We start from the raw sequence: 26486 nt of genomic DNA on the forward strand, positions 1-26486 counted from the left end.
CCAATATAAAATAGTCCTCAACAAGTTCATGAAAACATATCTTCTTTCATCATAGCTGTTAGAGGGAAATACCATGATCTTTCAAATGGCCTTGGCGTGATTTTAGCTATGCTCTTTCTCTCTCTCACCACCTACCCTATTTCTCAATGAGAAACCCTGATCAAAACCTCCATCCTCCACAATAATCTATGGAGCAGTTAATAAAACGCTTAAATATAGATAATTTGCATTAAAAACTTTATCTAATGATAGACTTTGGTGCAGTCAAATCACAATTTTGCCCTGTGCAAAGTAAGGCTAGATTATCATATGCTTAACAATCAATCAACATACACCATAAAACTGTAACTGCTGCTTGCTACAAGACAAAGAACTTCAAACTGCCTAATGTTATAGTAATCAAAACTAACCTTAATCACTATAACAATGCAACTACTGAAGTAGCAGAGTACGTACACCCTTAATTATGTCATTTTGTGAGAGGGAAAAGCAAACTGTTTCTGGGCACAGGCAAAGTAACAGTCTTTTCTATCTTTCAAGTTTCCACCTTCTTGCCAAAAAAGCACTTTCCTTTGTTTTAATTTCTTGAGCCACATGGCAGCTGTGGATGTCTGTGGGTTTACAGACAAGTGCTAGCAGCAAGTGCAGTATGTAAATGAGCACATACTTCCTGGAAGCAGCTTAACCTGAGTGAAACAAAAGAAACAAAAAGTTCTGATGTCCTCTGTTTAAATATTACAGTATTTTAGCAAAAGAACACAAGTTAACAAGAGGCAGAGGAACAACAAACTAACAATAACACTTACAAAGCACTAAGCAGTTGATATATTCACTCACCTAGCAACATTTTAAAGGATTCACAGGTAAGATATCTTGCTGCTTCACAGTTAGTCTATAACAGAAATACTGTCTTCTCTAAAGAAAAAAGGTCAGTGCAAGTACAACAGCACCTCTCCAAGCCCTTCCTAAGGGGAAGATTTGGCTCAAAATGCTCATCAGGCTTTCTCTAGTAAAGATCAGCTATGCCATAGAAAAGACTTTTGCTTTCTCAGAATATGGACATCCATTTAGCTCTTATATGCAGAGTGCATTTATATGCCTCCTTGATTTACTGAGAAGTATTTCTAAAACCACAATTATTGCTCAAAACTACAGACAGATGACATACCAGTGTAGAGAAACTGGTTGTTTATTCAGAAGTCACAAAAACTGTGGCTTTAAAAACCCAGACAAAACAAACACTAAGGTGTTTCCACACCTTTACTGCATAACATAATGCTAAGAAGTTAGCCTAACCCTTGCTACACGTCTAACAAGGAATACATACCAGAAGTCATTCTACCAGAAGCCAGCAAACACCTCTTCCTTCTGGGCAGGAAAAACCAGAAGGTAATTTAATGGAAGAAATAAAAACTTTGTTATGTTTCTTCCTCTGAACAGCAAATTGGAAAAAAAAAAACCAAAACAAACCAACCAAACAAAACAAACACATAGATACAAAATGAAAATCTTAAAAATAAAGACTCCTTCTAAAATATTGTCTTAAAGATCCATATGACAACTGTAGAGATAAAAGCAAGCAATGTTTTGCTCTATTTTTCTCTACCTCCATATAGCTCTAGATGTCCAACTGATAGGTGCTAACATCTCTCATCAAAAAACTTGAAGTCTTGAATTTCTTATAAATATAAACAAATGCAGATGATAAAGTGGTAGTTTGGAGTAATATTTTTTTCAAGAAGTTGGCAGAATGAGATTTTAAAGAGTTTAATGCTAAAAAATATAGACTCCTTTTTCTTGCCACCTAAGCATTTCATCATCAATGGTGCTTTCAATGCTTCCTTTGAATCTGTCTTTTGCCATCTGACACCTCAGTGAATTGATTTGGAGTGCAAAAATAATTATGGACAACCCAAAGAGATAAAACCTGCATTGTTTTCTGCCTATGTAAAATACCTTAACAATGGTCTGGAGAAACACTTGAGTCCTGACTTGTGAAGGGTCTAGGAATAAAACCTGATTTTTCAACAGTGCAAGTCACCAGATGGGCTCAGCTGTTTTGTGAAACCTTACTCTGAGCGGATGTGATTCTGCTGAGATGTGGAAGGAAGAGCAGGGGAGATGCCAAAGAGAGGCTCAAATGAGCCCTGAAGAGACTCCTGTTCAGTGCTGCTCAAAAGGCAGGAGCTCCCTTTAGCTCTCTGCAGAGCAGACCCTCTATACTGCTGCATCCCAATTCTCCTGCCACACAAACCAAGTCTCACCTTCACTTCCCGTCAGCATTTACCTCATTTTCCAAAAGAGTTTCAAAGAAGGTATGTTTGTACAAACAAAATGGGGTTCTAGCTCATGACTAGCCCTCCTGAACACCAGGATAACAAAAAGAAATAAAATGTGTCTAAATCCTTTCCAACCATTGAAGGGGAAGTTTAAAAAGAAAATAAATCGGAAACAAAGTGATTTTATCTTCCAGTTTTGCAACTCTAAGACAACATACTCCTCCCTTCAATTACCTCCTCAGAGCTCCGCTGCTACTTTGTTCTCTTTGCCATTTCCCAGGAAGCACTTCTACCTCACAGCAGAGAAACTGCTTATGGTAGGAAAATACTCACAGTACAGCCTGAAACCACAGCTCTCCTCTTGGCAGCAGCAGCAGGTCAGGCAGCTCCCATTCAGTGCCTGCTATCCACTCTCTTCTCTGTGCCACATCCCACCTGCACTGGTACAACTGCTGTGGCTGCAGCGAACTGCATCGGGAAGCCAAATACAGGTAACTCAAGTCCCTTCTGCTTTCCCTTTTCTGTAGCGTTATTTTTAAGCTAGATCAAGCTCAAATTCAGTTCACCTTGTTGTCTCATAAATAGTTACTCCAGCACACTTGAGGGCACAGAGGCAGAAAAGCAAGTAGCAGGGGACAGAAAAGCAGATCTGCAAATGAAGGAAATGCTTATGAAATAGCACCTTGCACCTGAAACAAAGACAAAGCTTGAGAGCAGCACTGCAGGGTAGACTTTTTACCAAGTTCTAGCCCTAAATTCTACAAGTTTATAAGGAAAATCCCCACTCATTCAAGGTTCCTAACACTGAAAACTTTGCAAGTTTAAATGCTAGAAGCACTGATTAAATAAAACAAAACAAACCAGTTTAGATCCAGTTCTAGATCAGATCTGATCTGGAACTCACCTGCTGTATAGCAGAAACAATATTCTTTATTAAACCAACTGCTGTAGTTTAGGAAAAAAAAGCGTCTGGACAAACAAGTCCTTTATGCTGTCTAGAAAGGATGCAGGCAAACCACAAAATCTGACAGCTGTCCAAAAGCCTTTCCAAAGGAGCTTTGTCCAAAGGAGGGATGTGTCAGCTCCAGGAGAACTTTCACTGTCTGGAGAGGACTCCCTGCCAGCCTGGTGTGGAACAGAGCAGTGCCCTCCACTCGCACCATATCCTGCACTGCTGCACCCTTACATTCTGCTCTCTGTACCAACGAGAGGCTTCATTTCTGCAGCACAGCACAGCCCTAATTAGGCTAAGGAACAAAGTGACTTGAAAGAATATGAGCACTCCCAGCATTATTCAAGATATTACTTTTGATTATGTCACTTCTACAAATGTGGATGGGCAGATGAACAAACAAACCCAGCAAAGAGGGAATGCCAAGTAATTTAAAATACTCTGTCTCTAAAGTAGTCTGAGCCTGTAATAAAGGGCTAACCACAACAGCTAAATACAAATAAATTTATCACTTGGAAGCCCTTCTGACCTTTTGTTATGCCACCACGTGGCTATCTTTAATGAGTGATAACCTCTCTCTTTGCTAATCCAAGTTGTGAATAAGCATTTTGGTTTTAATTAAAGCAGAATTTTCAGATGGCACCTCTCTTCACACGATGCATACTGGTAGTCTAACATTGGTGATTACAGCAGAGGGATTTTCAGGTATTTCTTCAGCAAGTAATTACAACCATTTCTTATTTTCTTATTGCCAAAACCTACCTGATTAATAGAGGATACAACCCCAACATAGTGGGAAAGAAGCATTGCATACAGTGTTCAAAGATGTTATTCATGCTGACCATTCCAGCATCACTCCAATACACATTTTTAATTACTCTTTATACAATACATACTTTAGCTGATGTTCTGATCCAAGAACAAGGCTCCAAAAGATACCCATTTCAAAACTGGAGTGTTAAACATAATGAGCAAAAGAGAAAAAGACAATCTCTGATCAGAAACACTCAAGCAAGAGCCTCTGGAAAAGTGACAGGGAATCAGCTGCCTTGGGATAGCAATGGATACAGAGCTTTTCACCTTTACTTCACCAATTTTAATTTAACCAATGCCAGCAGTGATAAATAAAGCCTTGCCTCATCTAGTCTTAACAAGAAATACAATTGTGGTCTCTTTTGGTCTTCAGCAAGAAAATACAACAGAATGACCCAGCAGTGAATATACATGAAAAATATGAAAAAAAAACCCACCCTCAGTTTTTAAGAAATGTACCCAGAGGAGGTTAAAATCTACTGGGAAAAGAAAAAGTAGAAGGCTGCATCTTCCTGTCAAGTACACTTCAAAGGAGCACTACTTAAACTTTTTACAAATTATAAGAGTTCAAAAGCAAAGAATTGAGTATAATGGGATCTCTCATACTGAAGATACTGTAGGGAACACTTTGAGGAAAAATGGGAGTGAATGAACACAAAACTCACATGCAGAATACACATCACACATGCTGTACTTGGCTATTTAAAGACCACAGAAGTCAAAGTTAGTAAAATCATGCTGGATTAATAGAACCAGAGGTCTGGCTACCAGGTAAGAAGATACATGTACAGAATTATGCTTTAAAAATCATGTATAGTTTCCCTTTAAAATACATTTTGAGAGCAATTCGCTACCACATACTGCCACAGAAAAAGCAGCAAAGACCACCTGAATCCCAGCAAATAAAATGCAGAAGCCAAGCCATGTCATCAAGATCTATTGGAAGAAGAGAAAATTTACAAATCTTCCAGTCCCTAAGTGTGTATTTTAATCACCTGGTGTCTCAGCCAGTCTGGTGGTTACACAGAAACAGACAACATCACACCTAAGTACTCTCGAATCTGTGTGTGTGAGGGGGAAGGGGAATAGGCAATAGGGAAACAAAATAATCCAACAAAAACCACAAACAAAACTACAAGTGGGATTACTAATAATTTATAGCCAAACCTCTTGCTATCATGTATGAAATTCTGTTGCATATCTAATAGGGCAAATAATTCAGAGCTGTACATCATAATTACTTTAAAAAAATCTGTATTATTGTGTTCTCTGAAGTAAAACACACAAAACTTTCTAAGTATATAGTTTTGCAGAAGTGACATACATTCTAGTTTAGAAAGCAGTTCTAGTAAAGTTAAAACCTTCCTGTTTTGTTGAAAATTAACAATGATTTTGAAAGCAACAGATTCACTTGCTGAACTAAAAAGTTATGTGACCTTTTTTAAACCTCAGATGTGTTTTAGTTCTGTTTCATGCTACTTCCACAAATTATTCCAAGATAATGAATAATAATAAAGCTAATATTTTCCCACATTAACTGCAACAAGTTAAGGATTTGGCCTTTTCTAAAAAATGAAATTTACTACATATTGATATTTTAAACTTCTAGGTTGTAAAAGTTCTCAACTACTGTAAATGAAGCAGCTGAAAAAACCAACAAATAATGAAGAGAATAATGAAATGAATATTAGGACGAGGAATCAGAGTAAATTTTATGGCAACTCATAATTGTCTCTCTCCAGATTTCAAATGAAAGACACTTATATTACTATTCTAAAAGGCTCTCAGAATTTGTAGGTTGCTGTGGAAAACCATGAAAACATCTAAAACAAAGCTAAAAATGGAGCTAGAACCCTGATGCTTCTCGTTACCAAAGGACAACTTTTAGTTTTGGTCCTCCAAGTCAAAACCCAACACATCTTAGGAGAATGTGGAACAGCAGCCATAGAAATAATCCCCTAACAGACTCCATCTAAGCTTTCCTTTCCAGCTTCTGTGCACACAATGTATCTTGTCCTCTCTGCTACACAAGCCCCATTCACTCTTGTGATGACCAAGCTTAAGAAACCACCACCACTCAGATTTCATTCACCTGCAACTTCAGCCCAGAAATACTCCAAAACCTTTCCTCTCATCTGCTGCTTGTGTTCACATACTCATGGTTTTACTCCACTTCATTGCCTAAGTGAAGTAACAAGTACTAAAGACATTTGACTATAAATGGAAAGCTACAATAAATGAGAGGGATGCAAGGGCCATAGCAGGGTGAACAGCATTTACCGCGCTGGCCACAGACACTGCAAGAGGTCTCAAATTACACTTCATGAACTAGTAAGTGTAGTTATCAGGGGAAGCTGCGTTACCCTTCATTGTTCTTCCAGGGACCTCAGCATGCCCTTGATCCATTCAATTCCATAAGCTCTATGCATGAATCAAGGCATAACATCACCTTTAGAAATCTAAGCTGGATATTCTTCTGTTGACCCTTCAAACAACTTCATTTTCAGTGTCCTGTCGTCTGGAACACATGCTATTGATGACACTTAATGTGCAAAACTAGAAAACTGGTTCAACAACGCAAATAAAGAATATTAAAGAAATATTCAGAAATATTAAAGCTCCATCTTATATTTCTTTAGTTTTTGGTTGCCATGTATCATATGAATAGATGACAATCAACATTCACTGATAGTAAACCAAATGCTGTTTCTAATAATTAATTAGTTGTATAATAGTCATATCTTATCAATCTTCCATGGTAAGTGAAACCTGGTCTTTCCCAGCAGTATGTCAATGATGACCAATTTTTTCTCCTAGTTACAGGAGTTGTATCATTACAGAATTTTGCTGCTAAATATACTGAGTAATTAAACATATGAGCTTGATGGCTCTAGCAGCATTTCATTTTTAAACACTAACAAAGGGAGAGAGAGGTTCTGAAGGAAACTCCTGCAACCTGAAAAATTATGATATATATATTTTGTAATATGAGAATTCATTAAAATGAAAGTAAACACTGTGTGTTGTAGCGTTTATTTAATTGCACAAACTAATAGCACTACAGTTACCATTAAGTACAAAATGAGGTGTTTTGTCATCTGAAGTACTTCAAACAATCCACCCTCTCCATACTTATCTTTATAGTTAGGCCAAAATACTTCCCATCAAAATTAATGCACTCAAGTAAAAATATAAAACCACTAAACAATAACGGTCAAATACTCGTAACAGATTTGGATTGTGAAGTCTACAATAATAGTGAGCTAAGACAGAAGAACTGCAAGGTGAACCCAACAATCAGAACTGGGTAGGTCAGCCAGAGCCCCTGCTCCACAGCTGGAAGCGCCCACTGCAGATCCCTGGGAAGCCAGAGGAATGCTGTGTGGGCAGGACCTGGCCCATGCAAATCGGGTTACCTGCTCCTACCCCAGACCTCAAGAGTAAATACACAAAAAATACACACACTAAGAAAACCCTAAAAAACAACAACAAAAAAATCCCAAAATAACAAAAAAAACCCCACCACAACTAAAAAAGAAAACCAAAACCAAACCAACAACCCCCCCAACTTCGACGTTTAAAGTTATTTCCATTTCAATGCCCTAGGATTTTCCAGTAACAAAGGGTATTGTTGTCACAACACTGAGCTTGCACAACTACCTGCTCGCTACATCTTGTCTTTACTCTTATCCATCACAAACATACCCAAAGTTTTTCAGTAGAAACGAAGTAAGTCAACATGCAAAAAAATAAAGTCTAGGGTTTTCTTCCCAACAAATGAATCGGCTTTATATTGTTGAAAGTTGTGCTGAAATACTCAGAGGAAAAAAAAAACCAACAAAATAACAAAAACGAAGCAAACAAACGAACAGAAACACCAGCAGAAAGCTCCCTGCCATGACGAGTTCAGATCAATGCTTTTGTCTTCCATTTTACTCAGGGCTCAGGAGAGCAACGCGGTACCGAGGGCTCTCCCAGCGCGCTCCCGAGCGATGTAAACACGCCGCGGGGCTGGGGCTGCGCCGCGGGGCGCGGGCACGGCCGCGGGGTCACCGGGGCTTCACGATCCGGGCGAGCACGGGAGTTTCTGACCTACATTCCCCTCAGCGGGATAAAAACCCTCCCGCCGCAGACGGAGCGCGGCTCGCGGGAGGGAGGCCTCCCCCGCCGGCAGGGTGTGTTCGGGGGTGGGGAAAGCGAGCGGGCCGGGGCGAGGATGAAGGCTGGCGGAGGCGCCGACACCTGCCCGCCGACACCGCGGCCCCGCCGCCGGCTCCTCCTCCACCGGGGACGGACACCTGCTGCGGGACAGCCGCACGCGCGGCCCGGCGGCGGCCTCGGCCCGGCGGCCGCGGGCGGGCTTGTCCCGCTGCTTTCCCGAGAGCCCGCTGAGCCCCGCGGCGGGGCCGGGGTCGGGCGAACTCCCCGCGGCGCCGCGCAGGCCTCGGCCGGGCCTGTAGGGGCGGAGGGCTCGGCCCGAGGCCGCGGGGCCTGCGGCGGCGGCGACGCGGGGCGGGCGCGCCAGGCCCGGCCCCGAGCCCTCCTCCGGGAGCGGAGCCGGGCGGAGGCGGCGGCGGCGGCGCGTCCCCCTCACTCACCGCTCTCGATCTCGTTGCCCTTCTTGGCGGTGGCTGCGTTCCCCATGGCCGGGCCGGGGCGGGGGGCGGGAGGGATGCCGGGCGGGGGCCGGGCCGGGCTCGGCTGGCGGGGCGGCGCGGCCCGCGGGCGCGGCGGCGGCAGCGGCGGCGGAGCTGCCCTGGCCCCGCTCTGGGTCTCTGTGTCTCCGGCCGCCGCGGAGGAGGAGGCGAGCGCTCTGCCCCCTCCCCCGCCCCGCACTCGGCGGAAATGACGGCCGGGGCGGTGCCTCCTCCCGCTGCGCCGCCCGCGGGGGCGCAGCCGACCACGGCCGGGCCGCTGCCGCCGCCTCGGGCGGGGGCTGGCCCGGGGCAGGAACTGGGGGAGCCCCGGGCGGCGCCCCCCGCCCGGCAGCGGCTCAGGGGGGCGGGCGCGGCGGGTGCCCGCGGCCGTCACCCGCGGGGTCTCGGCACCCTCCGCACCCCCGGGCTGGCGGGCGGCGGCCCCCGAGCGCCCCCGCTGCCGCAGGGCAGGCCCGGCCCGGCCCGCCCGCGGGGCCGCGGCCGAAGCGGGGGCGAGGCCGCTCAGCCCAAGGTGACCCCGGGAGGCCGCGCGGGCCGCGGCCCTGCGGCTGCGCCCGCCCCGCGCCCCTGAGCATCCCCCAGGACACCCGGCCGGGCCTGCACCCCGGCGGCCGACGGGAGGAAACTCGCACTTGCCGCCTGTTCAGTGACTGTTTTTACACGGCTCACCAGACTATAGAAAAAAAAAAAGAAAAACCGCAGAAAGTAAGCGGGCTGCCAGGAAAGGTTTTTTTTTTTTTCCTCCCCCCCTTTTGCTGCCACCCATCATAAATAGCTACAGCTACACATTTTCAAGCGGTATTGTGACTTTCAAGTTGATGATAGCTCTCTTTATATATTTATCATGTGAAACACTTCGAGTGTTTTAGCTCTGGAAGGAAATGCTTATCAAAAAAAGCTCTATTTTACATGCTTTAAAGTGGAGAGAGTGGAGAGCAGAAGTGCTAATCTTACGGATCACAAACTGCATATATTCTGCCAGGACAATGTATGTGATACCCAGCCTCTCCTGGCAGCATTCTTTCCCCAAGGCTGCAGGAATTGTTCTGGCTACCATCATTCTCTGGGGTTATCAAAATCCTCTCCCAGCACTGTGGGCTACCTGCTGGTAAAGCACATGCTGTCATAGCCTAATACTGAATTACCTTACTACAAGACAGGATTTTGTACACACACACTAATGCACATTAAAGTAGACACTTCTAGGAAATTCCCAGTTTCCTAGGCCTGTGCAGTGGATACTGTGTATGGGAGCACTGGGCAGATCTACCCAGTGCATGGCCTGCCTTGACAGATGTACAAGCTGCCTGGGTTATATGGCTGCAAAGTTTTGGGAGCACTTACCTGAATTATCTTGATGTTTTGTAAGTTGAGGTTTGATCAATGAACTTTTTGGTTTAAGAGACTTTCTCCTGATTTTCTTCACCTTTTCCATTGCATTATCCTGATGTGTATTATACTGCTTACTTCAGGGGAGTACCTGTGTTTCTATGATTAAAGAAGCTGCCTCTGAGGAAGCCAGGTCTCTATTGCTTTGAAGATAGAAACAAGACTCAAACATCATGAGGAAATAACCTGCAAACCATTAGGGGTAGTGAAGCAGCTACTATTGAAGAGGGCTGTCTCATTTTGCCAAATATACTTTATGCAGTTAAAAAGAGGTTCAGCAAGTTATCAGTAATTCACTTTGCTGAGGAATGGCATGTAGATTGCAATGGCTGGATCTGTAACAGAAGGAGAACTTAAGCACGGGAAAAGGAGAGGGTACTTTTGTCATCGGTCCTCTTGATCACTCATACAATGACAAAAAATAGAACTCAGGTGCTGTAGTATTTAAACAAATATCTGAAAATTATATCTCAGGTAAAGATCTTATCCCAGTTTTAAATGTTTTCTTTGCTCCAGCCACCATAATTTTCATTTTGGCCAGATTGAGTCTGAGTCAGCTGATTTTCATCCAGGTGCTGACAGGCATTTTGATATCCTTGAGAAGACAGCAGTGGCATCGCTAACAAATGAGATTTGCTGCAGCATCTTTAGCATATTCCTGGCATTACAGCTCATCCCTTCGCTAGCAAATTGTGCTGCAAAGGCTGCATATGTGGGAGTCCACCAAGGTCCAGTAGACATTACTGCCCTTTGGGTCTTGGTGGACAAGGATCAGCTGGTCATTGCATGTACTCCAGCAAAATCCTACATATACACGTCCAGACCACATATCTGCATATATTTATATGTGTGTGTGTGTACACCAGTGCAATGACACTGGTTCTCAAATAACCATATGCTCTTAATGCACATGCAGCACTGAGGGATTTGCATAAATGTTTTTACCCAAATGCTCTCTTTAACAGAAACGTAACAAATATAATTCAACAGCGCTGTGAAATATTAAATTAACCATATCCATGGTTCTAGCATTACATGTGTAGGCAAAGATACCAAAAATAAGAGTTAGGGATGAATGTTTGTATTCATGTTTACACTACTCACACATCTTATGCTGTATTAACAAGTTAATAACCATTGATTAATTGCAAAACATACCGATGATTATAGATATTATGTGTATACAATCAGCATTCAGACTCTTGTTCCAGTCCTAATCTTTAGTTTCCCTAATTTTCTTATATAAAATCCTTTTATGCTGAAATACCTCATATCACTACTTATTCACAAGTAGTTTACCTTTTTTCTATCAACACAATTGGTTAAAAAATAAAGTAATGCAAATATGAAAAATGTTCTGTTTGTGTATGTTAATATATTTCACTAAAGGTCCAATCTGAAAATTCAAATTTCATTTGTTTTGCTGATCTATATGAGATTTTAAAAAATATACTCTAAGAAAGTCAACTCAGTTTTAGCAGTATGAATTTGATGATGTTGTTTCAGTGACTCTCAGCAGGTTTTCATCCATTTTTTAACATGTTTCTTGGGAACTATCAGCTAGGAATATCCTAGCAAGACCAATCCTTCACTCTGATAAAGCCTAAAGCTCTGTATCAGATGTATGGCTCCCTCATGAAACTCACATATTTTTCCCTACACAGACTTAGAACTAAAAATGAGAGGGTCATTTCAGGTAAAAAGGATAAATTTCTTCTAGATTAAAGACTCTCAGGTGTTTTTAGTAGAAATCATCTGATCACCTGGTAATTACTTCTGGAGCCACATATCCTTTCACTTCATAACCATTCTGATTTCTAGATGAGATAGTGGCATTTCTGTAGCAACTACAGCAGTTGTTTTCAATACACATTTGAAACAAGTCACTAAATTTAAATCATTACACCTCTTCATTTTTTTCTCTCAAATTTGAGGTGTGCCTGCATTGCAAGGGGTTGGCATAGACAGATTGATGGTTCAGCCCATCCACACTGATCATCCTTAGCCTGAGGGTGTAGGCTCTGCTTGAGCTGTGACCATGAACCTGACTTAGTTGGGGTTCTCATTCTGTGGCCAGCCTGCCTCACAATTGCAGCAGTGCCTGTAAACTTCGGGCTTTGAATACCAAATTAGACTGCTCTTCCCAAAATCCCACACTCCTGCATCTTTGAATACCTCTGGCAGCCTCCTTCTCTCTCCTAAACAGAATGATATATTTGGCATTTAACTCCTTGTTTTCCTTTTGGGTTGTTCCAGGCTACTGGCACATTTCCTGCTCTCAGCTAACCCCTGTTCTGCCAGTGTGGGATGCTTTTCTAGCAGGTTGCTAACGTGCCAAGAAGCATATGTATTTCTTTGTGAATATGGAAGATATTTTCCAAATTTTACAGCTTCTGACCCAGAAACAGGAATATTCATCACTGCAGCATAATTTCAGACCTGCCAAGAATATATCAATTATGTCATGTAGATGTGCTAAGGGAAAGGATGAAAGCAGGAGTACAGCAATTTCCCCTGCTCCCTGTACTAGCTATACAGACAGCAATAAACTACATCCTTCTGCAGGGAAGGCTTAATCCACTGATGCCAAATTCATTCCAGTTGAAGACCCACCCACTCAGAGAGAAGTGAAAGGACTTACATCATATTTCTACAATATCTGAGATGGCAAGGCCCTGAATCCACTATGAAACTAAAGCAACTTGGCCAAGAACTTGCTCTGCCAGTTTCAATGTCCTGAAAAACGTTCTTTGATGCTTTTCAACTGTGAATCCAAAAGGAATCTGGAGCCTCAGGAAGGTGTTTGTCACACCATGGATGTTACAATTTTGAGGGACATTTATTTTGGAAGGAGTCTTAACTAAGGGCAACTTGGGCTTCCTTCAGTGTGACTAGGTAGACTTAAAGTAAAAAACTCCAAAGGAAGTTTACACCAGCAGCTAATACTTCACCACTGCCACCCTTTCTTTCTTGGCATTAGATGTTTCTCAAATATTTCCCAAGATAGCCACTGGTCAAAAACCTCCCATGTAAACAGAAGAAAAGAGTTTGTATATTCCCTTACTGATTTTTAACTATGTTTCATCACAAGCCTCTCAAGAGCCATAAAGCTGCAAGGTGAGGGGTTTTTTTTGATGTTTTAGACCTAATTTAACAAAAAAGGTTCTATGCTTTTGCTGTCAGTATTACCCCCCAGGAAGAGAGTATTTGATCAAATTTTCTATGGATATTGGCTACATAATAATTCACCACAGGAAGTGAGAGGTGCTGTGTTGAGGTCAATGTCCTGCAGAACAGACATGTTTTTTTGAGAGATAAGCTACAGACTGCCTTAATGGGCAAGTCCAGCTGCTCATTTCTTGGCCTTTATCTCTTATGATCATTTGGCAGTGGGTGTAGTCTCTTGCTATCAGCAAAGCAGCACTTTTTTTCAGTTGCTTATAATTGTTCTGCAGATTATTCCATATAAGTTGATTATGTACATATTGAGTAGGGGAAGGTAAACAAAAAAAAAAAAACAACACATTTTTTCTTGTATTTTTAGTAGTTTAGCAACATATTTTTACTGCTGCACATGAACTATAGCAGGAATGAAACCAAAGTCAGAGTTGATGGTATACTTGTCTGATATTTGATTCTAGTTTACTCCCACAGATTTGAATAGAAATACTACTTGTGTAGTCAAAGTTATTAAAAAATGCAAAGCTGTTTAAAAAACTATATAGTAAGCCACTTTCAGGATAACATCTTTAATTACTTAAGTTTACCATAATTGAGAGGTGATCAATATTATACTGTTTGTTTTTACTGTATATTAAGACTCTGAATCACCTTCTACAGAACTGAGAAACAAAAAACAAAAACAGTGGTGTTTTTAATTTATCTTTTTAGGTCTTTTCTACAGAGATCTCTAAGTTAATTACAAAAAACTGTTAATTTAAAGTAGACTAAGCTATATTAAATGCCTCAGTGTCTATTTTTCCTCAGAATTAAAAATGACCTTAATTCAGTTTAGCCTAACTCACTTTGGAAGTGAAATATGCTAGGTTACCTGAAGGTTATTTTAATTCTAGCTGAGAAAGTTCAAACAGTTTAGCAAGTTTTCCTACATACTCTGCACCCAATAAGTAAGGAATGATGAGGAACTAGTAGTCTCACATCTAAATCTAGGCTTCACTGTATTCTGCTCAAATGTATGTCCTGTAAATTGTGTCCCTCTGTCACATATTACTGTATTGGTTAAAGAAGTCTAGCTGGAAATTTTCTTAAAGCATAATAAGCTTTTCTGCTGCAATATCTTTAGCAGTGCCATCTAAAAATAGGAAAACTGTCCAAGATGGTTTTCCTGGTTTTTTCTTTTTTAATTTCTAGAAGCACATTTTAAATAGAAAAAAATCACTTTCATAAACCTGTATTTTTACCCCTTTATATTTCTACAACTTGCTGTTTTTATCTCAGAGTTACAGCACAGTTCCTAGAAAGACTAGGAGCTGTGCATATATGCCTAATGAGAGTAATATGTCCCATTTGCTCTTATGTTTGTTATTTCTTCTGCACACATAACCTTTTGCTGCAAGTGTTTTTATTTTACAGAAAACAATCACCCAAGGTAGCAATATGCAGTTTCTTCATGCTTCAGACCCCTGGCACCTGGAAGACAAATACAAGGTTTTGCTTAATGTTCAGAGTCTTCCATCTGCTTTATTTGTGTTGTTATTCCTTGCTCAGGAATTCCAGCTCAGGGTGTTTTTCTGCCTCTGATATCTCTGTCTTATGGTATTTTCAGCTCTTGGTAATATCTAAGGTTCCAAAGTACAGTCCAGTCCAACACTTGAATATTCAAGTACTAGTTTCTTGGCAGATTCTAAATTGCCTCAGTTGGAGCCTGCTTCTCCCAGGAGTCTATTTCTGTATTATTTGCTCCACTTTCTGTTGAAAACCAGTGGCTCTTTAAAGTTGGAAAGGCTTTACATTTTTTTTTTTAAAATCTAAAAATCTTCAATAGATCTTACCCTATGGCAAGGTAATGCCACACTTTATCATACACTTCTAGCGCCCCATTCTTATATAGTAAATATAATCTTATAATCTTGTCATCCTAATATTATAAAGTAAAATACACTTCTAAACATTCAGGACCAAAGCATATAACTTTAATATGCTTCATTTTTATTTCGAATGCAATACTTCTCATTTTTTGTACCAGCTTCATGAATATCCGTCTTTTCTTAGATTGCTGAGAAGTGTTAAATATGCCAAATGCATCAGCACTTGCTATTTTCAGAAGGAAAACCTCCTTCTGATAGACTTGCTTTTAAATAACACTTACTGTTTCCAGATGTACACTGAAGCGTTCTTGCTTTCTTTTCCAGTAGTTTCTGCTATTTCCAGAGTTTGAGCCTTTAAATGCTTTAATTTCTTCTCAGTGTCTTTTTATTTGTTTAATATTTTCTTATATTGCTAGTGCCATGAATGAGTGGTCATTCCAGCTCAGAGGGTTTCAGCAGATGTTCTTCAGTCAGGTGCCTGCAGTGTCTTTTCCTTACACTAACAAGCCAGGAAGCTAAATTGTTAAAAGAATATTTAGGCCATTAGGAAAAATAATAAACAAAAGCAATAATAATATCATATTCATAGAGGTGAATCTATTGAAAAAAAATCCATGCAAGAAAAAAAGAGTCAAATTTAGCCACTTTCCATATAAAAAAAAAGCAGCCAAAACTGGATTAAAAGTTTATTTACTATTTTTGGATTTCTTTTTGTTTGTCTTTGACTCACAAAGCTAAAAGGAGAAATATCTACAGTGCATGCCAAGAAGAACTTATTAATTCTCATTAGCACAAAGAAGAAGTGGTTATTTCAAGTGGTTGTAATGCAAATATCAATGTAAAACCTTTTTCCCCCTCATCTCCAGAGCCTGAGAAGCCATTGTCAGACTGTACTTTGATATCAGTAGATGTTCTGTATATTTGATAGAGGTATGGCTGATTCACCAAGAAAGAGAAGTTGAGTGTTTTCAAGCATTGTTTTAATCTCATGAAACAGAGAACTTTGACTTCTATTTGCATTTAGCCCAAGACAGATTTTCTCTAAACTCAGTTTCACATCTGAAATATAGAGGTAACTTTCTAATAATAGTTGAAATAAATGTAATGCTTCCAGTGAAGCTTTTATTTTTCAAATTCATTTTAAAAGATGGTAACCATGTGCAGTACAGTTTTTGCACATGAATGTGACAGACAGGGCTTTTAAATTGGTATTAAGTATTATGATTTTAACCATCACATTTACAAGAAAGAAGTCCATTCTTTTTTGCAAAGAGTAGATGCATTCCCAAGTAATATATTAGCCAATAAATATTGACATATAAAAATTATCCTCAAGCATTTCTCATTTCCAATGCTGTAATTCTTTTCAAATAACTTCAGGTAAAAGGAATCAATCAAGGTCTCTAACAGAGGATGTATAGAAATATGTCTTGGGGATAATATCTGCATTTATTTCTTATGCTCAGGTGCAACATTTTAACTCAGACATGATGGTATTATATGTGTACATCACTTGAAGTAGCTAGATATCAAAGCTTCCCTTTGATATTTCTCCTCAGAAATCTTCCCTTCCATCTACTTTATCACAGTAAAAGTTAGTCTGACTTAATCAGATATTTTTTGTCCCTCCTAGTTTTAATTTTTGTTATACTGCTAAAATAAATTATATTTACATTCCTCCCAAAAAATGTTCTTTTCTATCCTCCAAAGACTTTATATGCCTCTATTTTCACACTCTACTTGTTCTTCTTTCCTATCCTTTTTGGCCTCTGTTTGTTTTGTTTGCCATTCTATTCCATTTACTTGGTCTTTCCCTTCACTGTACTGCAGATTTACTACCAGAACTGTTATTTTGTAAGAGTTCACAAAACCAATGGAATTCAGCAGCACAGTCTGGTGGTATTTTGCATCCCTCACCTCCTCCAAATATTTGGTACCTTATATCTTAATTTTTACTGACAGTGTTGAACAAAAATGAAGATATGTTTAAATCAGTCAGGGCCTTTCCTCATCATTACTGAGAAGACAAACCAGATTTCTGATCCCCTGGGCACACACAAGCAGGAGCAAAGGCCATAGAAGCCATTACTGATGAGAAACTATTCTTCTGAAGTCTCAAATGAAATCTTGATTTCTTCATACTCAAATGAAGTTTTGCCATCAGTGACAACAGGATGTTACCTGCAACACTGGGCCTGGCTGTGTTTTCTAGTTTTGTGCCTGTTACTCTTTATAAGCTATCTCAAGGATTGCATCCTCTTTTTCATTTCTGCAATAACATTGCATCAATTTACTGAAGAGACAAGAGTATAATTCGCCATATCCATTCCTCAAAGTTAGCACAGGATAGTATATTGAATAGGCACAAAAGACATGTTAGAAATGGTCCTTGGGTAAATAACTGATTCCTATAATTTCTTAGAAATGTTAAATCCAGGTTTAAAGTTCATTTTCACTCTGGATGACAAGGGAGGAATATTTTTTTCAATTTATTGTCTGTTTGAAGGGGGAGCTAAATGGTTTGTATATGAATCCTTTAACATGCAAATATTAATAACACAATCAATATCAATACTTACCAGTTAGAGAGGGCTTTTTCATCCACAAATTTTAGGGTTATACAGTTAGAAGTAAAAGGCTTCTGAGAGTTCCAGTGGTGTTGGAGAGAAGGATTTCTATGGCAGCTGGGATTTCAAGGAAGGAGGGAAGAGAAAGGCTGGGCTGCAGGACAGAAGAGAGTGTTTGAAAATGGTAGAGAGAAGAAAATGAAGGCAGGACAGCTGGAGCACATACATGTGCAAGAGAGAACAGATAAAATAATTATAGAAGAATTGTAGAACTTGCCTCATGCAACAGGAAAATATGCAACATAGTCTTTTAAGAAAGATAATAGGAGATGGTAGCCTATCTCATTTGGAGAGAAGAAGTTTGCTTTAATTAGGAGAAACTGTGATTTTGTTACAATCTTGGCAATACACACACTGTCCAGGTTCATCCCTGCCTGTGAGTGTTCCATGTGTGCTGATGTCTTTTCCCTGATGACTCTGAGTGCAGTAATTTGCAGACTTCTGGTCCAGACACAGTCTTTTAATATATGTTTGTACAGCTGCATCACAATGGGGGACTAATTTTGAATGGGGTCTCTGTTTTCTACCATAATTGAAATAATTAATCATAGTCATTCAATAATGTTGTCACTGTCACTTCTTGGACATAAAAATCCAATGAGATCATAAGGAAGTGCACATTATGTTAATATTATCTATAATAGTAAAAAAAATTACAATCCATAATCTGAATCAAAACTCACCATGTCTATGTAAGTCTAATTGTAATAGTCTTGTTTCTTTGCTACAGCAAGCAGTTGTAGGAAAGGACGGCCTAAAATCTGGAGGATTCTCCTGCCCCAGGCTGTGTTTCTCTACAGGCAGGGCTCCTTTCCTTGATGTGAGTTTGGAGCCCACAGCACAGACAGGGCAGGTCCCTTTAAATCTCTGTTTTATCTGGTTGCCTAGACAACCCCTGTAAACATCAGTGGAACAACGTGTGGTCTTCAGAAAGCTGGGGACCTTGAGGAAAAGCGAGGTCATTTGGGGACAGACAGATCCAGGGTAGCCTTACCTATATCAGCAGACATAGATTTTTTAACAGACACTTCTTGCACGTTTCTTTTTGAATGCTTCATGCTCTTATAGTCTGTTTTAATTTGTGATATATGGAAAAAATAAACATGTTTTCTGGCAGCAGGTTTTTTCTTGTTTTCTATATTACTTTCTGTTGTGACATAAATATATACTGTTTAAATATTTATACGTAATGAAAGAAGAATATGAGAAAGAGTACTTTGACTATACAAAAGTGACAACTCCACTTACCTTTTTTGATATGACTTTTTTAGATTACATGATTTAAAATTTTTTTTTAAATTTTCATTTTAGAAAGCATTAAAAGTACTAGTGAAATTCAAATAATGGTAAAAAAGTTACCATTTGCAATGTGTTTTGCCATTAAAAATGATAACTAGAGGGGTTAAATATTTGTCAGCTGTTACATGAAAGTAATGAGCCAATCACTTCAGACTTATTTCAACAAACCTATATAAAGAAATTTCCGCTTGTATTTGGTAAGGCATGGATTGAACAGATACTGAGAACTTTTACACTGTGAAAGGACATGCATGGAAAAATCACAACTTTGCTGGGGTGGAAGTCTCATGCCCACTTTCCTCATATTTGACCATATTGCTTAAAATAATGATTTCATTACTGTGTCCAACTGCAAAGGAGGAGCAGCTCACACTCCTCTTTCTACTTGGGCCTGCATGCCAGCAATAGCAGAAGTATTTAGTAACATTATATGAACTTGCCCCAGTTTGTGAATATTTACAAAAACTGGTTTTATTTCCTGGATGACCATGGTAACTTAGTTGACCAACAGATATACGTTTCCATTTTCCTTCAATTTATGCTTCATTTCATCTTACAGCCTTCATACAGGAGAATAATTTTGTTCTCTATGGCTGCTCAACAAAAGGAAATGTTTCTCCAAACTGCTGAAATTCTGGGACTTCCTTTCTTAAACAGAGGCAAACAGCAGATGGAAACTTGAAGATATTTGAAAAAGAACCTCCAAGTTTTGATTACTAAACAGATACAGATGCTCCAAAATGATATTTTGTGTGGCTAAAAATAGAAGTGTTCCTATCTTAAAGCTGTTTAAAATCATTTCTGAACCAAAGGAGCCTCATTAAGCTCGAGGATAATTGGCTGTAGTCTGTGGATAGCCTTGGTGTTACGGTATCTGCTTACATCAGTACTGAGTTTCACCCACAGCATGTTTGGAGTGTTGAGGACTATAAAAAGTTATAGTACATGAAATGCTACATTATGTCAATATCATACTGCTACAGCTTGTAAATTCACATTGATCTCTATAATAAAAGATGTTTACAGCACTAATGAACTCAATCAAGTGCGTATTTGCTGATACATAAAAAAGTAACAAGCCATCTTGCTGGGCATTTGATTTCCAGGAGATAATCCCAGACAGTGCTCTGAAGATTAGAGAGAGAGGAGATAAGAAGCTGTGACAGGCTGGCAATATCTGCCTGAAACACCATCCCCTGTTAGCAGGTGTTGGTGCTGCTGGGAAGCTGGTGCATGGATTTTGCTAACATGCTGAGCAGATGGCTTATAAAAGAAATGGGTGTTGCTTTTTGAAGCAAAAATTATGTATGGCCTGAGAAGTATTGTAGCAAGAATCCCAAGGGAATATAAAGTATAGGGATGGAAGTTGAGCTGAACCTTGCTTCTCCATTGGTAATGTTTTCTAGGCTGACACTAGGAAATGGATGGTTTATGACAGCACAGATTATGTTTGGACATGGCTTTATAGCAAGTGGGAAAATGCACCTGTTTAGAAAAGTGTAATCATCTACTCAGTAAATATATTCTAAGATGAGTGTTGTGCAAACAGAAGAAAACACATATAGCTATTAGCTAATAAAAATAGATATTATTCCTATTACAAATCTTTATGCTGATTCTGTTTCAAAGCTTTTGAACTTCAGGATTGTCACATTTCATATTTTGAAGATCTTTTTGGCATTTGTGAGTACTAACAGCTGCACAAGGATAGAGCCTGTTTCAACAGCAGGGGTAAAATGCAACTTCAAGTGTTCTGGACCACACCAGACTGTGAATTCTACTGCAGGTCTGTAAGCTGGCAGTGGAGTGAGCAGGAGAAACAGGTCTGCATTTCCAAGTCTATTTTGTGGCTTTGTTCAAATACCAGTGTTCTTTAGAGAATTTAATTATCCTCTTTGTAATTTGAGGACACTGTATTTACTGACTTGGAGATGGATTATATACATCAGTACAGTGCTCATAATTATTCAGGGAATATGTTTGTGGTAACAGGAAGGGTGAAATAGGAATTGTGTTCAAGTAAATAATAATTCTTTCTCTTGAAGATAGAACTGATCTGATTGCCCTCACCATTTTTCAACTGTAACAATTAAATTCATGAAGGAATCCAGAACTTCTGTATGGAAAAATTGGAAAAACCTAAGAAAATTCTTAGAAATATGTAGATTTCTGAGAAAACACTTTCTTCTTGATCTGTTTTTCTGTCTTTCCTGTTTGTTCATTTATGAAATTCATAAGATAATCTTCATGCTATGTAAAAGGTATTTTTTTATTACTCTTTCTATTTACAATAATTATCTAGGCACATCTGTTCTCAAGTGCATCAATATACAATATTTAAACTAGCTCAATATAAAAAATATAACTCTATTTAATGCTCCTAATTAAGCATCTGTGTATTTAATGCCTGGCTTTGGTTCCTTACTACATTTTGTAAGCTCTAACGTTTCAACATGGATGTAGCGAGTACCATTTACTCTCAGAGTGATTCAGAACGCAGATCGCATTAAAAAGAGTAAATCTGATCTGCTTCTGGGAAACAACAACTAAAAGCACATTCAGGAAGAGATTAATGCCTCCTGCCTCCCAGGAATGCAGAGGAGAAAAGTGCTTCTGCTGTGAGGCTCTGGCCTTTGCTGGGAAGATGTGTTCCCAGCTGAGAACAGCACCATTGGTACCAGCCCTCTGAAAAGAGGAAGCACTAGCTGCACCTGGAAGGGGAGGCTTATCCTAAAATCCTCCCAGGAGCCAAGCAGGCCACAACTCTATCCCAAACTTCAGGTTTGCCTGTGAATCATAAAGCAACAGCTGGGTATGCTCTCATCACAAAGTCCCTTGTGGTTTGCTGTTGTTCCCAAGCTCCAATTGCTCAGCAGAGGTGTGCACATGGCTTGGGGTGGAGAGGCTGTGGAATGTGGACACACCGCTAAAACAAAGCCGGCAAAGCCGGCAGCCCGAGCTCCGACCCAGAGATAACGTGCAGTGCATGGCAGCCTTGGAAATGGCTTCATCTGCAGCCAGTGGCAGCATTCCAAATGAGTAACGGAAAGAGAATCAAACCTTTCCTCAGGAGCATCCTGGAACACAGCTTTGGCACAGCTTGACAGTGATGACTGTTTACATGGGGACAAGCTTAGGTCCCGCTGCTTTAGCATGGATTTTCTACCACTAAAATTCAGACCTGCTCCTACAAACACACAAACAAGCATGGGAGCTTCTATCAGATTACATGCTTGTGGCTAGAAATTATATCTCTGATTTTTTTTCTTTTTTTTTTGACAAGCCCAACAGAGGTTTTACTGGCAAATAAATCATAATTTCAGCATATCAGTAGAAATCACAACATAGTTTGTTATCCAACCCGATGAAAAATACCATGTCTGTAGAAAGCAAATTCTTCAACTTTACAAGCTACAAATTAATACCACACATGAGAAAACAGTCTGATATCTCTCTAGGATTTCCTAAGGGATTTTTAATGTGGTTTTCTGTCCTGAACAATAATTTTAGCATTTGCAAGAAGCCCACAATCTGTTCCTATTAAAGTATCAGCTTACCTCAAAAGATGTTGAAAGAGAGTAAAAAAAAAAACTTAATGCTGACCAAGTTGCAATTAAATTTTCATTATCATTTAACATTATCAACTTTTTTTCAGTTATTTCTGACCAAGAAATAGAAAACCTGAAGCTAAGCCTACTGAACAGATTTATTTCTAACTGCCTTGAAGATGTAGTTGTAGACATTAATTTGTAGACATAAGGAAGACCTTAATTTAGGCAAGAGATTGTGCAGAAAAGACTAGACTGGAATTGATTTTAAAGGTATGTAGTAGTGAGGAATGTGTGATGTAAGAATGTAATAGGATGAACAATGTAAGATCATTAATTAATAAACCAGAAGTTGATAAAAGATTACTGTTAGTTCCATGACAAACATAATGCAGACAAAATAAAATGCCATGGTGACTTCCACTGCTTATGAACTGGGCTCCTAACCTTGATAAATACAGAGGACACTACATAATCTACTGAGATACTTGACTAAATTTCAGTTGATGTTTTATGATTTATTCTGTAAGTATTCTTTTTTTTGTCAAACTTTTTATTCTTCTGAAAAATTCCTAAAAAAATTTGTTTGGCAAGCGTTTCTCTATTTTTTCAATCTTTATTGCATTTATCTGATTGGGTCACGTGCCTTTATGCGAGGATGCAGTTTCAGGAAAAGCCCGAAATGGCTCTTTCAGAGTGGCAAACAGCGATTGTGCGCACGGGAGCAAAACATTTGGCAACGGTTCCAAAGGGGAAGAGGAAAAAAAACCTGTTCGGAGCCGCGGGCAGGAGGCACGGCTCTGTGGATGGGGCAGGTGCCGGGCCGTGGCCGGGGAACCGCCGGCGGCTCCGGGTCCGCAGGCGCCTCCACCCGCCCCGGCCCCACGCGCCCCGAGGGTGGGGGGGAGGCTCCGCTCCCCGCGCCTCACGGCCCCTGGGGCGCGCTCGGGGCATCCGCGGGCTCAGCGGCCGGGGAGCGCTCCGTAGGATTCCTAAGGCGCTTCCCGGCAGCCGGAGCCGGCCATGGGTCCCGCGGCTCGGCGGGGCCGAAGGGAGACGGCCGCAGCCAGCCTTGAGGCCGGCACGGCCCGCCTCGCTCCTCCCGGCGGCCGCTGGCCGCCCCGGGCGCTGCCCGCGTGGCCGCCGGGTCCGCTCGCGTCCTCGGGCAGCGAGACAGCGCGGGCCGCTCCCATCGCGAGCGGGGGGGCACCGGCGGACCGGCAGCGCCGCCCGCGCCCGCCGCGCCGCTCCGCGTCCGCCGCCCGACGCCCCTCGGGGGCGAACCTCGCACGTACCTGTGTGGGAGGGCCCGCGCTCCCCGCCCCGCCCGGCCGCCCGGCCGCCGGCGGTGCCCCCTCGCAGGGAATGGTTTGTCCCGGAGCGCCGCCGTAACCTCCCGCTCCTCCTCCTGCCCGTGCCCGGCGCGGATGCTGCCGCCCGGGCTCGCCCCGCCCGGCATCGCCCCGCCCGGCATCGCGCCGCCCGTGAGGCGCAGCACGCGCCGCCCGCGAGCACCGGAGCGCTGCAGGACCGCCCGCCCGCGCCCCGGCAGGTGAGGGCAGGGTAAGGGGCCGGCGGGGCGCGACACCTCCTCCTTCGCCTCCTCCTTCTGCGGCGGCGGGGCACAGGCTGCCACCCCCGCGCTCAGGGAGGCGGCGGAGCGGCGGCCCGCCGTGATTCAGCATCGCCGGCGGGGAGGGGAAGCCGTGTCCGGCCGGGGGGTGCGGGGGTGCCGGCGGCTGCCGGAGCGGGACCTGCCGCCGGCTCGGGGCGATGCTGCGGGGCGGGAGCGCGGGGAAGTGCCGGCAGCCCCGCCGCTCCCCCGGTGCCCTGGGCAGACGGGGCAGCGCTGTCCGCCCGGGGCCGCGGGCAGGTGCGGCGGGAGCGCGGGCAGCGGCCCCTCGGGAAGTTTCCCCAGTGCAGCGGGCAGCCCTCGCGCAGGGAGGGAGGATGACTGCGCGTGTTGTCGCAGTGTGAGGAATAGGGAAGCAGGAGGCATTCCAGGATTAAAGGTATTCATTTTCTCTTCTCGCCCCCCTCCCCCCCAATTTTTGCATGCCAAGCCCATCGTCTGTGCGGGTCGTATCGCATGTACGGCCAGGTCTCTTCAGAAGCAGTTAAGGTTAAAACGGGATCGTCTTTTGGCAGTGGTACCCAGTGGAGTCTGAAATGTAGAACAAGTTAAATCTCTGGAGATGCAAGTCAAATATCTTCCTGTGCTTTCTGTGCTTAGCTGGAAGCCCGTAATCTGTGGGATCTTTTTGAATTTCTGCTGCTGAAAGCACACATAATTGTAAGCAAAACGGAAAAGCAATTGATGCTGGAATTTGAACGTACTGCTGAAATCTGTGAAACTGACTTAAGGTCTCAGTATTGATCGCTTTTGTGCCTTTCTTATTTATTTGCAGTTTGAGTACCAAAATTAGACTTTATTCCTTCTTAAGCTCCCTCTAAACCAACAAGACACACACATCCCACCCACCCCTAGTTCAGTATACTTTTCTGTCTAAATCTCTCATTAATTAATTAATTAACCTATCTAAATAATATTCAGAGAAATCCTGCTGGTTCTTTTCACACAGGAATGATTTGAAGTACTTTGCTCTGTGGGAATTGGTTGTCCCCCAAATACTGCAGAGTATCTCAAAATATACAGTGACTTGGCATTTGCAGAAGCTTTTACCCCTATTTTAAGTGCTGCAATGGGGGTTTTTGTAGAAATAAGACATGTTATTGTTTGAACTAATGATAGTTCAAACAAACAAACAAAAACAGAGAAGCAGGTATTTATTATGCCGTGGTTTTCCTGTGTGGTGAGTATATGTAATGTCTATGATGACATATGGAGCTATTACTTCTGAAGCAAGATTCTCTGGAGAAAAATGTTACAAAGCTTCAGAAAACTACATGAGGTATTTATTACAGAATATGTGACTTCTTTTATAATGACAAAGTATGTTTTTACCTGCAGGTATTCACCATATTATGCAAGAAAGTATAGAAAAATAGTTGTCAGGTTTATTTTTTTTTTTTATTTTTTTTCTTTAGAAAAACGCCCCTATTCTAGATTTCTGATGGTTTGGATACATTCCACATATTTCCAAAGGCATCTACCCAGCACTTTTGGAGTGTTAGAAGAGGCCAGGAGATCAAGCCTGTCAGCAGTTATTAGGTAATTATTCCAGTAATCTAGCAGTCATTTTAGTAATATGAAGCTTCGGTTTGCAATCAAAATAAAATTTTGATTCCAAAGCTGATAGTGGTAAATTGGCATCATAGATTTAGTTGTGGACAGTTCTGAAGAACTGGGAGATGAAGTGACCAAGAAGCAGTCAGACACAAAGCCATTTTGCATTTTTTTGTATAGTTAGGATTTTTCTCTGAGATGTTTCTAATGCTGTATGTTGGTTATGAGGGCCATAAATAGAATTTTGAAGGTGAAATGTGGCACACTGATGCTGACTGCTGAATGTGCTCACTCTGAATTGTCAACATCAAAAATGACTGAAGTATGATTTGATTTTGAATCTCCATCCATGGATATTTATTATACATTTTAAAAGTCTCTGTAGGATACATATGGCAAATTTCTTGTACATCCACATTTTCTAAGGTTCTGTGCTTTTTCCCCCTTTCCCCCCATTTTTTCCTTGCCTATATTTTAATGTTGTGTTAAGGAGTATTTTTGCATTTACTAGCTACTTGCAGATGTCTTATACTAATTGAGAACACATTAATCTAAGTCTGTAAATCCTTATGTAACAAGAAATTGAAATGAAACCTTAATGTCTGAAATAGAGAAATAGATAACATCTTCTAAGCTACCCTGCATCTACTTTTGCAAAGCACCTGTCTTAAAAAATTCACATGGCA

At 41.4% G+C, this 26486-nt stretch overlaps 2 protein-coding genes and 1 long non-coding RNA gene across 8 annotated transcripts in view; 1 reads left to right on the top strand and 2 right to left on the bottom strand.

Annotated features, from left to right (window-relative positions):
- The window catches only part of PRKACB (protein kinase cAMP-activated catalytic subunit beta), a 64599-nt gene extending 55780 nt beyond the window's left edge, over nucleotides 1–8819 (bottom strand). The window contains exon 1 of the mRNA XM_059478240.1: nucleotides 8643–8819. Coding sequence (XP_059334223.1) covers nucleotides 8643–8688 — 46 coding nt within the window. The 5' untranslated portion in view covers nucleotides 8689–8819. The remainder of the gene's footprint in view (nucleotides 1–8642) is intronic.
- Nucleotides 8820–13643: 4824 nt separating this feature from the next.
- LOC132076905 (uncharacterized) lies at nucleotides 13644–23984 on the bottom strand. Its single transcript, XR_009418979.1, has 4 exons — nucleotides 23909–23984; nucleotides 17719–17860; nucleotides 15421–15654; nucleotides 13644–14741 (listed from the first exon to the last, which is right to left on the bottom strand). It is a non-coding gene; the product is annotated as an uncharacterized LOC132076905 (long non-coding RNA).
- Nucleotides 23985–24080: 96 nt separating this feature from the next.
- The window catches only part of TTLL7 (tubulin tyrosine ligase like 7), a 65213-nt gene continuing 62807 nt past the window's right edge, over nucleotides 24081–26486 (top strand). The window contains exons 1-2 of one of the 6 annotated variants that reach the window (XM_059478319.1): nucleotides 24081–24165; nucleotides 25662–25785. The gene's annotated coding sequence lies outside the window, so the exon portion shown is untranslated. Of the gene's footprint in view, nucleotides 24166–24887; nucleotides 24907–25661; nucleotides 25786–26486 lie in introns of those variants that run through there. The other 5 variants (XM_059478318.1, XR_009418980.1, XM_059478315.1 and 2 more) reach the window with 5 other exon arrangements.

The sequence above is a fragment of the Ammospiza nelsoni genome, chromosome 9 (assembly GCF_027579445.1).
Source record: "Ammospiza nelsoni isolate bAmmNel1 chromosome 9, bAmmNel1.pri, whole genome shotgun sequence".
Classification (NCBI taxonomy): domain Eukaryota; kingdom Metazoa; phylum Chordata; class Aves; order Passeriformes; family Passerellidae; genus Ammospiza; species Ammospiza nelsoni.